General features: G+C 50.0%; 11 protein-coding genes across 11 annotated transcripts; 3 read left to right on the plus strand and 8 right to left on the minus strand.

Moving 5' to 3' along the window:
- Positions 1-1725: 1725 nt before the first annotated feature.
- Positions 1726-3801, minus strand: BCR37DRAFT_83200 (uncharacterized protein). The gene is made up of 5 exons (XM_040872501.1): positions 3410-3801; positions 2974-3370; positions 2733-2927; positions 2387-2689; positions 1726-2344 (listed from the first exon to the last, which is right to left on the minus strand). The coding sequence occupies exons 1-5, from the start codon at positions 3556-3558 to the stop codon at positions 1961-1963; spliced, it is 1428 nt and encodes a 475-aa protein (XP_040724119.1). The 5' UTR covers positions 3559-3801; the 3' UTR covers positions 1726-1960.
- Positions 3802-3909: 108 nt separating this feature from the next.
- On the minus strand, positions 3910-5272 carry BCR37DRAFT_83384 (uncharacterized protein). Its single transcript, XM_040872502.1, has 4 exons — positions 5170-5272; positions 4849-5040; positions 4522-4810; positions 3910-4443 (listed from the first exon to the last, which is right to left on the minus strand). The coding sequence occupies exons 2-4, from the start codon at positions 4930-4932 to the stop codon at positions 4046-4048; spliced, it is 771 nt and encodes a 256-aa protein (XP_040724120.1). The 5' UTR covers positions 4933-5040; positions 5170-5272; the 3' UTR covers positions 3910-4045.
- Positions 4901-5684, minus strand: BCR37DRAFT_381419 (uncharacterized protein). Its single transcript, XM_040869693.1, has 2 exons — positions 5528-5684; positions 4901-5481 (listed from the first exon to the last, which is right to left on the minus strand). The coding sequence occupies exons 1-2, from the start codon at positions 5565-5567 to the stop codon at positions 5078-5080; spliced, it is 444 nt and encodes a 147-aa protein (XP_040724121.1). The 5' UTR covers positions 5568-5684; the 3' UTR covers positions 4901-5077.
- Positions 5685-6642: 958 nt separating this feature from the next.
- BCR37DRAFT_388358 (uncharacterized protein) lies at positions 6643-7104 on the minus strand (the record flags this gene model as incomplete). The annotated part of the gene is made up of 1 exon (XM_040870613.1): positions 6643-7104. The coding sequence occupies one exon, from the start codon at positions 7102-7104 to the stop codon at positions 6643-6645; it is 462 nt and encodes a 153-aa protein (XP_040724122.1).
- Positions 7105-7343: 239 nt separating this feature from the next.
- On the minus strand, positions 7344-8675 carry BCR37DRAFT_82906 (uncharacterized protein). The gene is made up of 5 exons (XM_040872500.1): positions 8406-8675; positions 8205-8366; positions 7765-8161; positions 7482-7718; positions 7344-7426 (listed from the first exon to the last, which is right to left on the minus strand). Exons 1-5 carry the CDS (start codon positions 8552-8554, stop codon positions 7379-7381), a joined length of 993 nt encoding a protein of 330 aa, XP_040724123.1. The 5' UTR covers positions 8555-8675; the 3' UTR covers positions 7344-7378.
- Positions 8676-9773: 1098 nt separating this feature from the next.
- Positions 9774-11086, minus strand: BCR37DRAFT_394051 (uncharacterized protein; the record flags this gene model as incomplete). The annotated part of the gene is made up of 4 exons (XM_040871401.1): positions 9774-10196; positions 10239-10541; positions 10580-10762; positions 10820-11086. 4 exons carry the CDS (start codon positions 11084-11086, stop codon positions 9774-9776), a joined length of 1176 nt encoding a protein of 391 aa, XP_040724124.1.
- A 390-nt stretch (positions 11087-11476) lies between these two features.
- On the plus strand, positions 11477-11866 carry BCR37DRAFT_381427 (uncharacterized protein). Its single transcript, XM_040869694.1, has one exon. The coding sequence runs from the start codon at positions 11487-11489 to the stop codon at positions 11733-11735; it is 249 nt and encodes an 82-aa protein (XP_040724125.1). The 5' UTR covers positions 11477-11486; the 3' UTR covers positions 11736-11866.
- Positions 11867-12427: 561 nt separating this feature from the next.
- On the minus strand, positions 12428-13399 carry BCR37DRAFT_403198 (uncharacterized protein; the record flags this gene model as incomplete). The annotated part of the gene is made up of 1 exon (XM_040871981.1): positions 12428-13399. One exon carries the CDS (start codon positions 13397-13399, stop codon positions 12428-12430), a length of 972 nt encoding a protein of 323 aa, XP_040724126.1.
- Positions 13400-13698: 299 nt separating this feature from the next.
- Positions 13699-13929, plus strand: BCR37DRAFT_338885 (uncharacterized protein; the record flags this gene model as incomplete). The annotated part of the gene is made up of 1 exon (XM_040867314.1): positions 13699-13929. A coding segment is annotated over one exon (231 nt), but the record flags the coding sequence as incomplete, so codon positions are not given.
- A 367-nt stretch (positions 13930-14296) lies between these two features.
- On the minus strand, positions 14297-15801 carry BCR37DRAFT_403199 (uncharacterized protein; the record flags this gene model as incomplete). The annotated part of the gene is made up of 2 exons (XM_040871982.1): positions 14297-15550; positions 15589-15801. The coding sequence occupies 2 exons, from the start codon at positions 15799-15801 to the stop codon at positions 14297-14299; spliced, it is 1467 nt and encodes a 488-aa protein (XP_040724128.1).
- Positions 15802-15967: 166 nt separating this feature from the next.
- On the plus strand, positions 15968-16574 carry BCR37DRAFT_381432 (putative NADH-ubiquinone oxidoreductase subunit B17.2). The gene is made up of 3 exons (XM_040869695.1): positions 15968-16176; positions 16218-16441; positions 16486-16574. The coding sequence occupies exons 1-3, from the start codon at positions 16033-16035 to the stop codon at positions 16523-16525; spliced, it is 408 nt and encodes a 135-aa protein (XP_040724129.1). The 5' UTR covers positions 15968-16032; the 3' UTR covers positions 16526-16574.
- Positions 16575-16587: the final 13 nt, after the last annotated feature.

Raw genomic sequence — 16587 nt, forward strand, 5'->3', positions numbered from 1 at the left:
AAGAGGATATATGCGATCTCAAACTTACACGCAGATGAATGTGAATGGAAATCACCACTTTTGGACAATGGTCATGATTCGCAGCATAGTTCAACAAACACCTTCTCCAAGGCAAGAGCGAACAAGGTACTCCTGAGTTGGAGTGTATAAAGCGCCTCATCTGCTCCAATTTGAAGCCTTTCCACAATCAACTCGAATCAGCACATCAGTACTCACCTCAACGTCAGTGCAACACTGGCCCATCGAAGTAATGCTAACGACTTAGGCTACCTAACGTCATGCTGTCGATCAAGCTATTCTTCCTCTACGCAGCAGCCACATTGACAGCCTTGCCTACCGGTCCTGTTTTGAAGGCCCGCTCTGCAGCTCCAAGACCTGTTGCAGAGGCTCAAGCTTGGATGCCTCCAATAGGTGCTTTTTGCGGCAATGGTGGTAAACATTGTTTTGGTGGCAACGGGAAAGCTTGAAGTCCATGTGCCCATAATGAGTCGTATTTCACAATTGACCGCGACTTATAGCGTCGATGCCCGTAGCAAATTGATCCCTTCTCTTCTACAATCATGGAATCATACAGCTCGATGACGTGTACACTGGAGGTATATGTGATTAACACGGATTATGCAGTCTTATGAATATCCTCCTGAACCAGAAGTCCCTTTTCTTTCACAACATTCGAAGACCATCAGATCAGAAGGGGACCTTTTGCAGAATGCACCGCGTATATAAACTCTCGTGCTCAACAAGAGTCGCAGCTGGTGACTGAAAGCTTACCTCTATTGCATTGTGAATGGCATGTCACCTTGCCGAAGAGGATATAATTGGTTGTGAACTTACAAGCAGGTGAATGAGACTGGAAATCACCCGTTTCGACGATAGGCATGATCTACAGCAGAGGTCAACAAACAACACGCCTTCTGCTAGAGCGAACTGTCAGATTTATTAGGACGGCAACTTGCTCTTCCGATGAACAGGTCAGCGTGTCCCTATACAGGAGTAGCCCCTGACCACACGTGTCAGCAGTCACCACTCCAGCATCCCCTGGGCATGATCCGCAGCATAGGTCAGCAAGCATCTTCTCCAACTTCCAAGGCAAGAGCGAACAAGATACCCCTGAGTTGGAGTGTATAAAGCGCATCAATTCCTTCAACCTGAAGCCTTTCCATAACCAACCCGGACCAGCACATCAGATACTTCACTCAACGTTAGTTGACCACTCAACCGTCAAATTAATGCTAACGACTTAGGCTACCTAACGTCATGCTGTCGATCAAGCTATTTTTCCTCTGCGCAGCAGCCACCTTGACAGCCTTGCCTGCCGGCCCTATTCTGAAGCCCCGATCTGCCTCTGCTGCAGCTCTAGACCTTGAATTTGGAAAAGATGGCTCTGTATGGATTCCACCCGAAAACGCTTGCCTCCCTGGTGATGACAATTGTGATCATGGTATCGGTTCCGACAAGAACTAGGACAATCGAAGTACCTGCTCCCAACATTTTTCGTATTTTACAATTGACCGCGACTTGTAGCGTGGATGACCCTAGCAAACTGATCTTTTCTTTTGCAACAATGAAAACCAATGGCTTGTTGACGTGAACACTGGAAGAATATGTAATTGTGCAAAGCTGCAGTCCTGTGAAGATCTTTATAGAGCAGAAGTCCTCTTCCTTTCCCAATGTTTGCAACTCACCAAACCAAGGACATTTCGCAGAATTCATGGCTATGAGGCGCTTGTTTACACAGCAGAACAGCTTGCCAGAACGAAAGCCTTGTCAGTAAATTCCTATCAATGCGCTAGATGCTACATAGTCAGCTTTCTTCGTCCCGATTCACGCAGCAATGTGACCATTGTCCATGTCAAAATCAGCTCCGCCATTCATGTTTCAGAGATGCTAGTGTTGTGCCTGCCAATGTCGAAAATGAGGCGATTCGATAGGGACAGACAGGTGTACCAGAAGTAGCAGCCTAGTCAGACATGTAATCAGAGTAGTAGTCATATCCACCAGAAAAGTCCTCCTCATCGTAGCGCATCATCAAGTCCTCCATGAACAGTCGATCGTAATCCGGCTGATTGGGGGAAGGGTTGATATGTCGATGATGCAGTACGGCAGGTCGTGTAGTGGCCGGTGCACCCATTGGGAGGAACCTTCCAGTCACGCCGTTCTGTCCTGCTGCGTAGTACTTGTCCAAATTTTTGATTGCCAATAAAGGCGAATCTGCATCAATAATCGGCACAAACCAAAGCTGGTTGACGTTGCGAGGGCAATGCTCCTCGATGTGATTGGCGAGCTCTTGGATTGAAGACAGGGGCATAAATTTACCATAGCAATATTCAGTATCACAGCGAAGCTGCATGTTAGATGATCTTGCTTGGGAGAAATGAGAACAAACCTGAAAGAATCGATCTTGTGATGTGTAATGTCGGCCATTTGGCGTGGTCGGCTTTCCATCCTCGTCTGCCAGCTTGTGAGCCTCGAGCAAGTTGAAGGCGATGCGAGGGGCATTTGAGTTTCTCTTCTTGACGATAGCGTCCATATACAACCAAAGCTCATAAAGTACTGATGCCATGCAGATCGAATTGATCTCATCATTCAGTCGATTTTTGGCAGCATTATCTCGCTTGCTGGCATCACCAAGAAGAGCATGGAGCGTAGGCGCTGTCTTCTTGAATGTTCTTTTCAATTCACGTCCATACTGACGTTAGTTTTGAGTCTTGTTTCGCCTTTGAAGTCCATACCCAGACCAACAATTCCTGCTCGATTCCCTTTTTCAAGGCTACGGCGTCCTCTCGAGTCTTGATGGTCTCTAGTCGTTGTTTCAGACACGGTGCTATTTCTTCGAGTTCCTTCTTGGTGAAGACTTTGTTGATGATCTTGTCCTCAGCTGCCAGCAAACCAAGAGATGATCGAAGAGACTCAGGCAATTTGCGTTTCTAGACATGGGTCAGTTTTGTGAACAAAGCGATAGAGCAAACATACAATAAAGATTCTCATGAGCTGCATCTTGCGAGCCATGATGACACCTTCTTTCAAATCTTCCTGACATGCTTTACGCATTGCTCCATCCTCACAACACTTGTCGATGCGCTGAACATGAGAAGAATAGAGGAGACTCGGCGGTTGCGTCTTGGCAAACTCCAGGACAGGCAAGTCAGAGGCGCGGTATCGCTCGTAAATGGAGGTGATTGCTTCACGTTCGAACAGACATCGGTCGAAGCGCCATCGCTTGTATGTAGGATTGAGCATGTTGGGAGTCAACTGAAGCAGATCATGAGCAGCTGTCTCTGTCATACCAGGTTGTAGCTGCTGTAAGTAATCAAGAGCTTGACGATAGGACAGTCCAATGCGAAGCAAGCAGGTCAAGCAACAACGGGTTCTGCAGATGTCAGCAGGATTGCAGCTGTGATTTCCTTACCTGAGAAGTGCATAAGGTTTAGCATTGTATTGGCAATTGAAACAGACAACAGGCCCAGCAGCTGTACCAATAGATCCTCCCTTTTTGAGAACAAACGTCAAGAACGCTTTCTCTGTCCAGCCTTCTGGCAGTGTTTCGATGCCAGTCATGCGGATTCGTATGATCTCGTAGGGTCTGCCATGAGCAGGCGCACTAGCTATAAGAAAAGCACTCACGAATTCTCTGACTGGAAAACATCACGAAACTGCTTGCTGGTGCGCTCGATCATAGCAGCACTGAAGGGATCCAAGTAAGAGAATATGAGCTTAAGGGTTGCAGCTGGAAGCGCCTGCAGTGGCCGCTTTGTTGTGCGATTTCGCACCATGCTGGTGCATGAGCATGCGTTCGATGTGAAGAGACTTGCTCAGTTGCGCTAGTCCTCGTTCAAAGCAAAATCGTGCACTTGGCGTCAAGTTGGCGACAGTGCGTCGTTATCGAAGCTCGCTTGTCTTTCGATGTGAAGGTATTCAGATGGGAGTCTTGTTCGTCCTCCCAGCTCAGGGCCAGCTGAGATTCGACACCATTCACTCATTTCCTAACTTCCTTGCTAGTGATATTGATTTGCCAATCTACTTGAGAAGCGCCCGGAAGAAAAGCTTACCTGAAATAGAAGCCTACACCTATGTCCCACATACGATCATCTGCAGAGCTAGACTCGTCGTCTACTGACTCGTACTCGGCCTCGATCATCCCAATTTCAGAGTGATAGGAGCCGGTTTCGGAGTTATCGTCATCGTGGTCGCCAGTGCGGTGCTCAGCCCAGTTGTGGTCAACGTGCGAGGGTCGAGTGACTGGTGGTCTCAAAGGACGGAACCTACCAGGCGTGGTGTACTGTCTCGGAGCGTAATACTTCTTCAATGAGTCGATTTCCAGTAGAAGCGAATCTGCGTCAATCACTGGCACAAACCAAAGCTGGTACTTGCGATCCGTGTTGTGCGCACGCATGTGTTGGTCGAGCACCTGGACGGAAGCAGCACGCATAAATGTGCCATAGCAGCGGTCAGTGTCGCATCGAAGCTATTTGTTAGATGATCTTGCTTGAAAGAGAAGAGAACTCACATAGAAGAATTCACCTTCTGCAGTAAAATGGCGACCATCAGAAGTGGTCAGCTTGCCGTCTTTGTCTGCCAGGCGGTGAGCCGCAACCAAGTCAAAGACGGCGCGGGGAGTCCCCTTTCCTCTCTTCTCGTTCATGGTGTCCATTTGCGTCCAAAGCTCGTATAGGATCGTTGCCATGCAAATCGAATTTATCTCGTCATTCAATCGCTTCTGCAGGAGGTTGTCTTGCTTTCCAGCGACACCAAGGTGGGCGCGGAGCTTTTCTGATGTCTTCTTGAATGTGGACTTGATTGCTCGTACATACTTCGATTAGCTTTGGCCATCAGAAGTAAAGTGCATACCCAAACCTGCAAGTGCTGCTCCATTTCTTTCTTCAAGGCCAGCCCGTCCTCTCGTTGCTTTATAAGGATAAGGCGTTGCTCCATGCTTTGGGCTATGACTTCAAGTTCGTCTTTGCGATAATCCTTTTTGCCGCGGTTTTTGGCTGCCAGTTTGCCGAGATAGATGCGAAGTGACTCGGGCAACCTTTTCTGCTATCAAGCGGTCAGTCTTGTTCAAAATGCAACAAAGTCAGTATACGTCAAAGATTCGCGTAAGCTGCATTTTGCATGCCATAGTTGCACCCTTCCACAAATCTTGACGAGATGCTACCAACATCGTACAGTCCGTGTAACACTTGTCAATGTGCTGGATAAGAGCAGTTTGCAACAGGCTAGGCGGCTGCGTTTTGGCAAACTCAATCATCGATAAACCAGAAGCGCGGTATCGCTCATGAATAGAATCGAGAGCATCACGTGCGAAAAGACAGCGCTCAAGCCTCCATCGCTTCTTTGTAGGATTGAGCATGTTGGGCGTCAATTGTAGCAAATCACGAGCGTCTGTTTCCGCCAAATCGGGCTGTAGCTGCAGTAGATGGGCAAGAGCTCGATCGTACGACAGGGCAATCTGAATTGCGCAGGCCGTGCAACATTGTTCTCTACAGGCATTAGTCGGCTCGCTTGATGCTGAAATCTCCTTTACTTACTTGATAAATGCGAATGATCTTTCCGCCCTTCGGCATTCGTCACAGGTTGAAGGGACATCTGGCCCAAACATAAAATACAAGAATTGCTTCTCCGTCCATCCTTCTGGCAGCGTTTCGATGCCACTCAGGCGGGTTCGAATATTCTTGTAAGGCCTGATGTCAGCGGCCGCGCTATCTGTGCGAGAGACGTGCGTATCGTTCAATTGAAAGACAGCCCGAAAGCACTTGCTGGTATGCTCGACCGCGGCGGCACTGTGCGGATCCAAGTATGAGAAGATGCGATTTAGCGTTGCGGCTGGTAGCGCCTGCAGTGATCGTTTTGTCGTGCGACTCCGCACCATTTTGCACAGAAGGCCGCTAGCGCAGCTGAACCACTATCTGAGATTGCGCAAGTCTTATTCAAGGCAGCGATTGGCGGCAGTGTATAATCGATTTCGACTATGAGGGCAACCCGCGTCGCGTTGTCGTTCGTGATGTGTCCTGTTCAGATGGAATATCACTTGCGCACTGGGGACACAGTAGTGCTGAGGATATGAAGGTGTCGGTCGACTCCCTGTGTGGCTCAGATGCCTGCATGTCCTGACTTCTGGCAGTGTTTCGATGCCGGTCATGCGGGATTGTATGATCTTGTACGGTCTGCAATTAGCTGGCGCACTATTTTTGCGAAGGGCGCCTGCGATTCGTCTGACTGTCGAACATCACGAACTCTTGCTAGTGCGCTCGATCGTCGCAGCACTGAAGGGATCCATGTAAGAGAATATGAGCTTTCGGGTTGCGGCTGGAAGCGCCTGCAGCAAACGCCTCGTTGTGCAATTTTGCACCATGTTGGTTCTTTTCTGCGTTCGATGTGAGGAGACTTGCCCAGTTACGCTAGTCCTCGTTCAAAGCAAAACCGTGCACTTGGCGACAAGGCGTCGATGTCGAAGCTCGCTTGTCTTTCGGTGTGAAGATATTCAGATGGGAGTCTTGTTCGTCTTTCCTCCCAGCTCAGGGCCAGCTGAGATTCGAGACCATTCACTCATTTCCTAACTTCCTTGCTAGTGTTATATTTATATGCTAATGAACTTGACAAGCGCCCAGAATAGAAGCACGTGAAACACAAGCCTATAGCCTACTCCGACATAGGATCATCTGCAGAGCTATATCCGTCCTCTACCGACTCGTTCTCGACCTCAATTATCCCAACTCCATCTGCTTCAGCGTCAGAATCGTCTTCTTCGCTATCGAAGCAGTCTTCGAGATCCTCGTAAGAGTAGTAAGAACCGGGTTCGGAGTGTTCGTCATTGTAATGGCGAGTGGTGTGCTCAGCCCACCCGTTGACACAATGCATGGGTCGCGTGCCTGGTGCACCCAAGGGAAGGGGCCTGATGTAATGTCCCGGAATGTAGTACTTCTCTAAAGACTCAATATTCAGTAGAAGTGAATCTGCGTCAATCAATGGCACAAACCAAAGCCGACGGCTAAAATAGCTCAATTCCTCGTCGTGCAAAAGCGTGTGTTGGTCGAGATCTAGGACAGATGCCAGATGATTGAATGTGTCGTTACAGGAGGCAGTGTCGCATCGAAGCTGCATGTCAGAGAATCTTGCTTGAAAGAGAAGAGATCAAACATGGAAGAATTGGCCATTTACAGAAAAATGGCGACCATCAGAAGTGGTCAACTTGCCGTCTTTGCCTGCCAGCCGGTGAGCCGTAACCAAATCAAAGCTGACGCGGGAAGTCCCCCTTTTCCTCCTCACTTGAATGGTACTCATGTGGTTCCAAAGCTCATAGAGTAATGATGCCATACAAATCGAATTTATCTCGTCGTTCAATCGCTTCTGAAGGACATTATCTTGCTTGCCGGCATCACCAAGAAGGGCACGGAGCTTCTCTGGTGTCTTCCTGAACGTGGATCTGGCTGCTCGTATATACTTCAATTAGCTCTGACTTTCGACGATCAAGTCCATACCCAGCCCAGCAGGTGCTGCTCCAGCTTTGTCGTTATTGCCAGCCCATCCTCTCGCTGCTTGATAAGTTCGAGGTGCTGCTTCATGTTTGGGGCTAGGTCTTCAAGTTCGTCTTTGCAATAGTCCCTGAGGTCGTGATCACTAGCTGCCATTTCGTCTTCGCAAAAGTCCCTATGGCTGTGATAGTCAGCTGCCATTTTGCCGAGGTAGGGGCGAAGTGACTCAGGCAACTTTTTCTGCTAGAAGGAGGTCAGTCTTGCCAAAAATGCAGCAGGGTGAGCATACGTCAAAGAGTTGCGTGAGCTGCCTTTTCCGTGCCATGGTCGCACCCTCACTTAAATCATGCTTAGTTGCGTCAAGCATGACCCTGTACTCGTAACACTTGTCAATGCGCTGGATAAGAGCAGTTTGAAGCAGGCTAGGCGGCTGCATTTTAGCAAACTCCATGATCGATAAGCCAGAAGCGCGAAATCGCTCGTAGATACAGTTGAGGGCATCACGTGCGAAAAGACAGCGGTCAAGCCTCCATCGCTTCATCGTAGGATTGAGCATGCCGGGCGTCAGTTCAAGCAAATCACAAGCATCTGCTTCTGCCATATTGGGTTGTAGCTGCAGTAGATGGGCGAGAGCTTGATCGTACGACAGTGCAGTTCGAGCTGCGCAGGCCGCGCAACAATGTAGTCTACAGGCATTAGTCGCCTTGTCTGAAAAAGAGTCTCCTTTACTTGATGAATGCGAAGGGTTTGGACGGCGCTGTGCATTCGAGACATGCTTCAGAGCCAGACCATGTTCGGCTTGGAAGCATAAAGTGCAAGAATTGCTTCTCCGTCCATCCATCTGGCAGCGTTTCAATGCCACTCAGGCGGATTCGAATAGTCTTGTAAGGCCTGACGTTAGCAGCTGCACGATCTCTGCGAGAGACGTGCGTATCGTTTGATTGAAAGACAGCCCGAAAGCACTTGCTGGTATGCTCGGCCGCAGCGGCACTGTGCGGATCCAAGTATGAGAAGATGCGATTTAGCGTTGCGGCTGGTAGCGTCTGCAGTGATCGTTTCCTCGTGCGATTCCGCGCCATTTTGCACAGAAGGCCGCTAGTGCAGCTGAATCACCTTTTGAAATTGTGCAGGTCTTTTCGAAGGCAGCGCTTGTACCTGGCGACAGTATATCATCGAACCTGCCACAAGCAGAGGCGAGTCGCGTTCTCGTCCATGGCGCGAACAGATGAGTCGTATTCAGATGGGATGACATTTGCTCATTGGAGTCAGGTGAAATGTTCATTGTACGAGAATATCTGCCTACTTCCTGGGGTTGCACGCATCGAAACCCCAGCCTATTTTGTTCTTTTTGGATAGTAGTTGCTTGCACCTGGTGCTTATCTGGTCTTCAGTCTACGTGCCCAAGTAATTAGGAGTGTAAGCCTGTGAGGAGGCGAGCTTGCCGGCGGAGATTGGTGAAAGATTCCGAAGATGGGAGAAGTGACGATGGAATGGAGACCAAGACGGCAACTGAGGGCCAAGGCGTAGACGGGAGGCCAAACCGGACTTGACCTCGACGCAAACTGAAGGCCAAGATGGACAACAGTCCCCCGACCCTTTTCTCGTTCCTGGAATCTTTCATCTGACTCCGCTTATGCGAACGCGAATAGTCTTGTAGGGTCTAACGCCAGCAACGGCGCTGACTGGGCGAGAGACGCTTGCAATTCGTTTGAGGAAAATATCACGGAATGATTACTAGAACGCTCGACAGGAGTAGCACTGAAGGGATCCTAGATTCCATGTAAGAAGATATGAGCTTATGGATCCCGGCTGAAAGCGCCTGCAGCAATCGTCATGGTGTACAATTGCGCACCATGTTGGTGCATGAGCATGCGTTCGATGTGGCGAGTTTTGCCCCATTGCGCTAGTCCTCCTTCGAAGCAGACCGATCACTTGGCGACAGTGCGTCGTTGTCGAAGCTCGGTCGGCGATGTGAAGATATTCAGGTGGGAGTCTTCTTTGTCAGACCTATTCGGACTTCGCATCGCATTCCCGTTGAGCCAAAAGTGACTAGTCCCCAGAGGACAACGCTGCAGTTCTTTGAACCCCAATTTCTAGGCTGCTTCCAGGTGTCAGTCCTCATCAGGAGACACCTCCTGTACCCAATATCGAGCCCTGCAGGATCTCGAAGTTCTCATCCGCCCAGCTGAAACACGGGGCGGTTCACTTTCTAACACACTTCATTGCTGGTAGTAATCATATGCCAATCTAGTCTGAGAAGCTCCCGGAAGAGATGCATGTGGACCAGAAGCTTGCAGCCTACTCCAACATAGGATCAGCAGCAGAGACGTACTCGTCCTCTCCCGAACCGGACTCGTTCTCATTCATCCCAACTCCGTTTGCATCAGCTTGAGAAAGGTCTTCGCCGTCGGACCAGTGTTCGGCGGCCTCGTCAGAGTAATTGGAAACGGGGTGGGAGTGTTCACCATCGTAATCGCCAGTGTGGTAGTCAATATGCATGGGTCGAGTGCTTGGTGCATCCAAATGCCGGGAGTAATGCCCCGGAACGTAATACTTCCTCAGAGATTTGATTCTCAGTAGAGGTGAATCTGCGTCAATCAATGGCACAAACCAAAGCTGATGCTTGAATGGCGCCTTGTGCGTATGCATGTGTTTGACGAGATCCCAGACGGATGCCAGATGCGTGAATGTGCCATAGCAGGAGTCAGTGTCGCATCGAAGCTACGTGTCAGATGATCGTGCTTGAAACAAAAGAGAACTAACCTGGAAGAATTGGCTTTCTGCAGTAAAATGGCGACCATCAGAAGTGGTCAACTTGCCATCTTTGTCTGCCAGCTGGTGAGCCACAACCAGATCAAAGACGGCGCGGGGAGCCCCCTCTTTTCTCTTCTGGTTGATCTTACTCATTTGCACCCAAAGCTCAAAGAGTACTGTTGCCATACAAATCGAATTTATCTCGTCATTCAATCTCTTCTGTAGGAGATTGTCTTGCTTGCCGGCATCACCAAGAAGGGTACGGAGCTTCTCTGGTAACTCCTTGAATCTGGATTTGATTGCTCGTATATACTTCAATTAGCTTTGATTCTCGACGGTAAAGCCCATACCCAGACCAGCATGAGCTGCTCCATTTTTCTCCTCCAGGCTAGCCCATCCTCCCGCTGCTTGACATATTCGAGGATTTGCTTCATGTGATGGCCAGATGCCAGTTTGTCTTCGCAATAGTCCAAGTCATCGGCAGCTGCCATTTTACCGAGGTAGGGGCGAAGCGACTCAGGCAAAGTCTTCTGCTAGAGGGAGATCAGTAATATTCAAAAATGCAGTAGTGTGCTGCTGCGTAAGCATACATCAAAGATTTGCATGAGCTGCATTTTGCGTGCCATGGTCGCACCCTTACTTAAATCATCGTGACTTGCGTTCGACATCACTTCGTCCTCGTAACAATTGTCAATGCGCTGGATAAGAGCAGTTTGCAGCAGGCTTGGCGGCTGCGTTTTGGCAAACTCAACGATCGATAGACCAGAGGCGCGGTATCGCTCGTGAATAGAATTGAGAGCATCCCGTGCGAAAAGACAGCGCTCAAGCTTCCATCGCTTCATTGTAGGATTGAGCATGTTGGGTATCAACTGAAGCAAATCACGAGCATTCGTTTCCGCCAAATCGGGTTGGAGCCGCAGTAGACGGGCAAGAGCTTGATCATACGACAGTGCGATTTGAATTGCGCAAGCCGCGCAACAATGTGTTCTGCAGGCGTTAGTCGGCTTGCCTGATATTGGAGTCTCCTTTACTTGATAAGTGCGAAGGGTCCTACCGCTCTACGGCATTCGTCACATCCTACGGTGCCAAGCCAAGTCATGGAGCCAAAATTAAAACGCAAGAATCCCTTCTCCGTCCATCCTTCTGGCAGCGTTTCGATGCCGCTCAGGCGGATTCGAATAGTCTTGTAAGGCCTGACGTTAGCAGCCGCGCAGCGCGCTATCCCTGCGAGAGACGTGCGTTTCCTTTGATTGAAAAATGGTCCGGAAGCGCCTGCTGGTATGCTCGACCGCGGCGGCACTGTACACATCCAAGTATGAGAAGATGCGATTTAGCGTTCCGGCTGGAAGCGTCTGCAGTGATCGTTTTGTCGTGCGATCCCGCACCATTCTGCACAGAAGGCGACTAGCTAAATTGGATCACTTTCTGATCTGTGCAAGTCTTATTCAAGACAGCGCTTGTACTTGGCGGCAGTGTATCATCACGAATCTGCCACAAGTAGCATAGTAGAGGCGCATCGCGTTGTCGTCGTAGCGCGAACAGATGAGTCCCATTCAGATGGGATGTCATGTGCTCATGGAACCAAGTAGTGCTGTGTGTATGAGAATATCTGTCTACTTTCTGGGGTTTCAGAGGCCTGCACGTATCGAAAGTCAAGCCTGCTTTTGCTTCTTTCGAATAGTAGTTGCTTGCACGTGGTGTCCATCTTCAGTCCATATGCTCAGGTGATCAGTGGTGTAAGCATGTGACGAGGCGAGAGTCTTAATTGACCAGATGACAAGGGTAGCTTGCCAGCGGAGACAGTCCACAGATGCCAAAGACGCGAGATGGGACGAAAGAGTGGAAGCTAAGACGGGTTCGGCCTCGGCGGAGACTGAAGGACATTCTGAGTCTACGCCTGGATTCACTAAGGCAAGCGCTTATACATGAAAGCAGTCTCGCGATGCCTATCTATCGAGCACATGGCGCGCCGAGTCGTCGTTTCAAGGCGCGAACAGCTGGGCCGACTTCAGATGAGGAGGTCTTGCCAACTTCGTAGCGACTGTGGGTGGAATGTGCACTTAGGGCCAATTCGCCCCTTAGTATCGCAAGAGAAAGCCAAATCATCAGCGAGGATGCAGTAGAGTCTGGATAACATCGCTAGTACTTCCTGAGGTAGATGCAATTCTTGGCGGTATGAGCGTCTCTGTTTAGCTGAATCACAGCCTGTACACAGGACCCTCGCCAGTCTCGCCATTGTAGATGAACCAATTGTCCACCGGCTGCTCTCGCTTGCTGAGCACATTCAGCACATCTTGTGAAAGAATGCCACCCACAATTGCAGCAACTGGTGACAATTCACAGCCAAGACTCTCGGACACATCATGTACCACCTCCTCGGTGACGCAGGAGTCTGCGAGTCCCAACACTCGAGCCTGCTCTTGACTCTTCTTTTCGTACGTGTGCTCTGCGTCATGTGCGTCGTCGTTGTCCCAGCTCAGCATTGACATGAGAATTGGAAGCAGTGGCGAGACCTTCTTCCGCAGCTTCGGTCGAAGTTTGCTGGCAAAATCAACCTTCATGGAATCCGCAAGTGGTTTGTAGGATGATTTTGCCGGTACTGTGACTTTCTGGCGCTCGCCCGTGGACTTTGTCTCTTCTCTTTCTGTAACATACTCATGCTCGAGCAAGTCTGCGAAGATGTAGCCATACATACCCGGGATCTCTGCTGCGAGGAATGGCTTTTGAGCAGCACGACAAGCTTCATTGATACGTAGCAGGTCAGGCAGTGTGCCATCGCATACAACGACCACGTCAAATTTGCCGAAGAAGGCAGCATCCTTACTTGAGAGCCTGTCAGTATCGACATGCATCTGCACACGTGGATTGAGCTTGCGTGCCCGTTCAGCAGCTGCTTCGGCGCGTAGCTTGCCAAGATCTTCCTCTTGCACCAAAAACTGTGCGCCAAGATCTGTTCCAGAGACCTTTTCATGGTCAAGTAGCGTCACGGCGCCTACACCAGCAAGTACAATGTTCTTAACGACTTCATTGGCGAGCGCGCGGATGGTGACCACGAGGATATGCGCATTTCTGAGACGTTCTTGAGCAGCCATGCCCCAGAGTCGGATCTGCCTATCGTAAAGTGCGACTTCATCTGCGGAGATGCCATGGCTGCCATTCTCTTGGGCCATGATGCCAATGAGTAGATTTAGCTTGAGGTCGAGGTGTTGAAATGTCGGTTGGTCGCGTCTTTGAATTTCAACTTCACGCGCATCTGACATGCATGGCGAAGCGCAGCCATGAAGAAGATCCTGAGAGCTCAGAAGACGAGCAGTTGCGGGAGCTACCAGGTGGAGCCAAATGGAGTCGTGGGCAACGCGAACCTGATGCTAAACCAGAGCCGCTGATGGTATGCAGTGATCCACCCACCTGCCACATCAAGCCGCGAACATTCTATACGATAGAAAGCCTTGAACGGCATCTAGCGAAGCATGCAACGCGTTGTCCTGTGTGTCAGCTGCCCTTTCCGAATGCACATTTTCAGAATCTGCACATCGAGGAGCATCATGATCCTGTCTTTCAGGCACGGCTGGCGCGAGGTGAGCTTGTCTTTCGATGTTTTGTCGAGGTCTGTAGGGAGACCTTCCCCAGTGCTTCAAAAAGGCGACGGCATCTTGTGAAGGATCATGCGTATCCAGAAACATTTCGATTCAACATTGTATCGAATGGCTTGAAGTCTGGTACTCCAAGCTTGCTGTACCGTGAAAAGCCTCAGCAAGCCAATGTAGAGCGACGAAAAGCCATGCAGGGCGTTGAGGCAGAAGGCCATCAAGAAGGCTCAAGCAAACCTACAAGAGCACAGAGACGAGCTGCTAAGGAGAAGACGTCTACGGAACCAAGTGCGAGTGACCTACAGGCACGCGCGATTGAAGACTTGTTCAAGTCTGTTCCGCACGATGAGTATCTACTTGAGCCCGAGCAAGAGGATGTAGGCATGCAGGATCTGACTACATCCCTCGCAAACACTACCCTGAAAGTTCCACCAAAAATCAAGTTTGGTCGACGGTAAGATGCAAGAATGTCCTTTTCTACAACATACTCTGGCATAGCCAAAGTGATATTCGCGTCTTGAGGTCTGCTCTCCGTTCAGGCGTCTCCAATGCTGCCTTATCAACGGAACTCGCGTACTTCTCCAGGTGCGCTACTTCCTGCTTCAATGCAGCCTGTAATTCTGCATCCGCCGTAATAATCAACGCCGTCGCCTCCAAATCAAGATTCTGAGATCGCCGCGTGAAGTTTGAACTACCGACAAACGTCAGCGACGGACCGGCGTGTGACTCGGTCGTATCTGGCTGTATCCAGAGGCCTTTTGCATGATAGGTCCAACGATCAGGTGTACCGTAGTTGCCTCGCGTCCATTCCTTGAGCGTCATTGACCCTCTGTTCCTTGGTGGCAGCTTCTCGAGCTCTTTCAAGAAGCGTTTGGCAAGGAGCGTATAGCCGGCTGGCAACATCCCCGATGGCCCACGACTACCATAAAATCCATTCGCTTGCGGAGATGCAGTAATAATGGTGCCCCGACCAAGTGCTGTGAAGAGTCGTTGTCGGTACTCGTCAAAGACGTTGAAGTAGCCGGCTGTAAAATGCCATGCTGCATTCGGCAGACCCGCGAGCAAGTCGAGGACGAGATTGACGGTAGGTTGTTCCGTGTTTGTTGTTGCACCAGGTGAAAGGAGTGGCGTCATTTGTAAGAGTGGGTAGACGACTGTTGGCTGAGGTACCTTTTCTGTAAACTCGCAATGTTCCATGGGCGCTGGGGCAGACAGTTGCTGGATCAGCTTCGTGGTGAATGCCTTGTAGCGTTTAGGGTACTCGATAGGATTAGGGCACTCTGAAGATGTCCAGTCCAACGTAAATCCGCTTGCATTATCTGCCGGATGGACCGCAAAAGTTACGGAACAGATGGCATCGTGTACAGCTTTGTAGAATCCTGTGAGTGGCGCAGACGAAAAGAGGTGGTAACGATCTTGTCGATTTATGAAATAGTCATTCGACAAGTTCGCACCAGACAAGATGAGTTCGTCATCCATGCCATAAAGCTTCATATGTTGTAAGCCCCAGCCTTCGTCGAAGCGCCGGGGAATGAGTGATTTGCGCAACTTGGCTAGGTTGGGCGTATGATACATGCGAAGCTCGACTCGATCACCGAATTCTTTGACGAGGGGAGCCAGGAGAGATGCAGTACAGGGTCTGGGTGCCTCTCTTGTTCCTCTGAGAGCATCTGTGAGGATCGATACACGGAGAGTCCGGTTCTCTGCGAGTGCGTCGTGGAGCACATCAATCTGCAGTCAGCATTGCCCTCCACTTAGAGAACACACACCAATTCATGCTCGGAAGGGCCAATATACAGCGTAGACAAGAACACATGCCGTCTAGCTTTACGTATCTTGCTTTTCAATGTTTCATAAAATTCAGCGGGTGTGTAGAGCACCTTGATAGCTTGCGAGGGAAGCATGAAGCGCGGTGCAAGCTTGTCGAGCTTGATACACAGATGACGATAGCTCGGGTCATAGCTTGGAGCTTGGGTCGACATACAGCGAACAGTGAGCGAGCTATACCTGATGCATGCGTAACTTCTGAGCATGCAGCTATACAAATAGACAGAGAGTAGAGAGGGAGTAAAGCGAGGGAAGCTGAAGAGAGTCGATTGAGTCAACTTCAATTTTGGCTCAGGAACAGAAACACACGTGTTTGCATCGCGACAACCAACTGAAGTACACCTCCAGATCTCCTCCAGCAGCAGCCTATAGCTCAGTTCACAGCCATGTCGAGCATCACGCGTACCTTCAGAAACTTGCGCAAGATTGGATTCCGCCAAGCAGCACACCAGATGCAGCATGTCGGCGACACAAAAGCCGGCAGACTCGTCGGCATTGATAAGATGGGCAACAAGTACTATGAGGATCCCGTACGGCATTTTCTACCTTGACTTCATTGCTGACGACATAGACTGAAGTTCCATTCCGCAACCGATGGGTCGACTTTGCAGACTATACAAATGAGGCATCACAGATTGAGCCCGGCTGGTACTCATGGCTCGCGCACACATTGAACAAGGCGCCGAGCGAGGATGCGGCTTTAGCAACGGAGCAGTATCCCTGGGAGATCAAGTGGCGGAAGAACCCGACCGGCACGTTCGGCGCATACAAACCGTACAGCACTGTTCGTGAGAAGTACGTTTTGCCTGATCTTGAAGCTACGGTTACTAACATGACAGGATCAATAAATGGGAGCCCCAGGTCCGGTCGCGTTCATAGATCCAATTTCGCCCTGCAAGCGGTTCACTCTGTCCTTTCTGTGCTGCCCCTTGACTGTGAGC

The sequence above is a fragment of the Protomyces lactucae-debilis genome (genome assembly GCF_002105105.1).
Source record: "Protomyces lactucae-debilis strain 12-1054 chromosome Unknown BCR37scaffold_14, whole genome shotgun sequence".
Lineage (NCBI taxonomy): Eukaryota > Fungi > Ascomycota > Taphrinomycetes > Taphrinales > Protomycetaceae > Protomyces > Protomyces lactucae-debilis.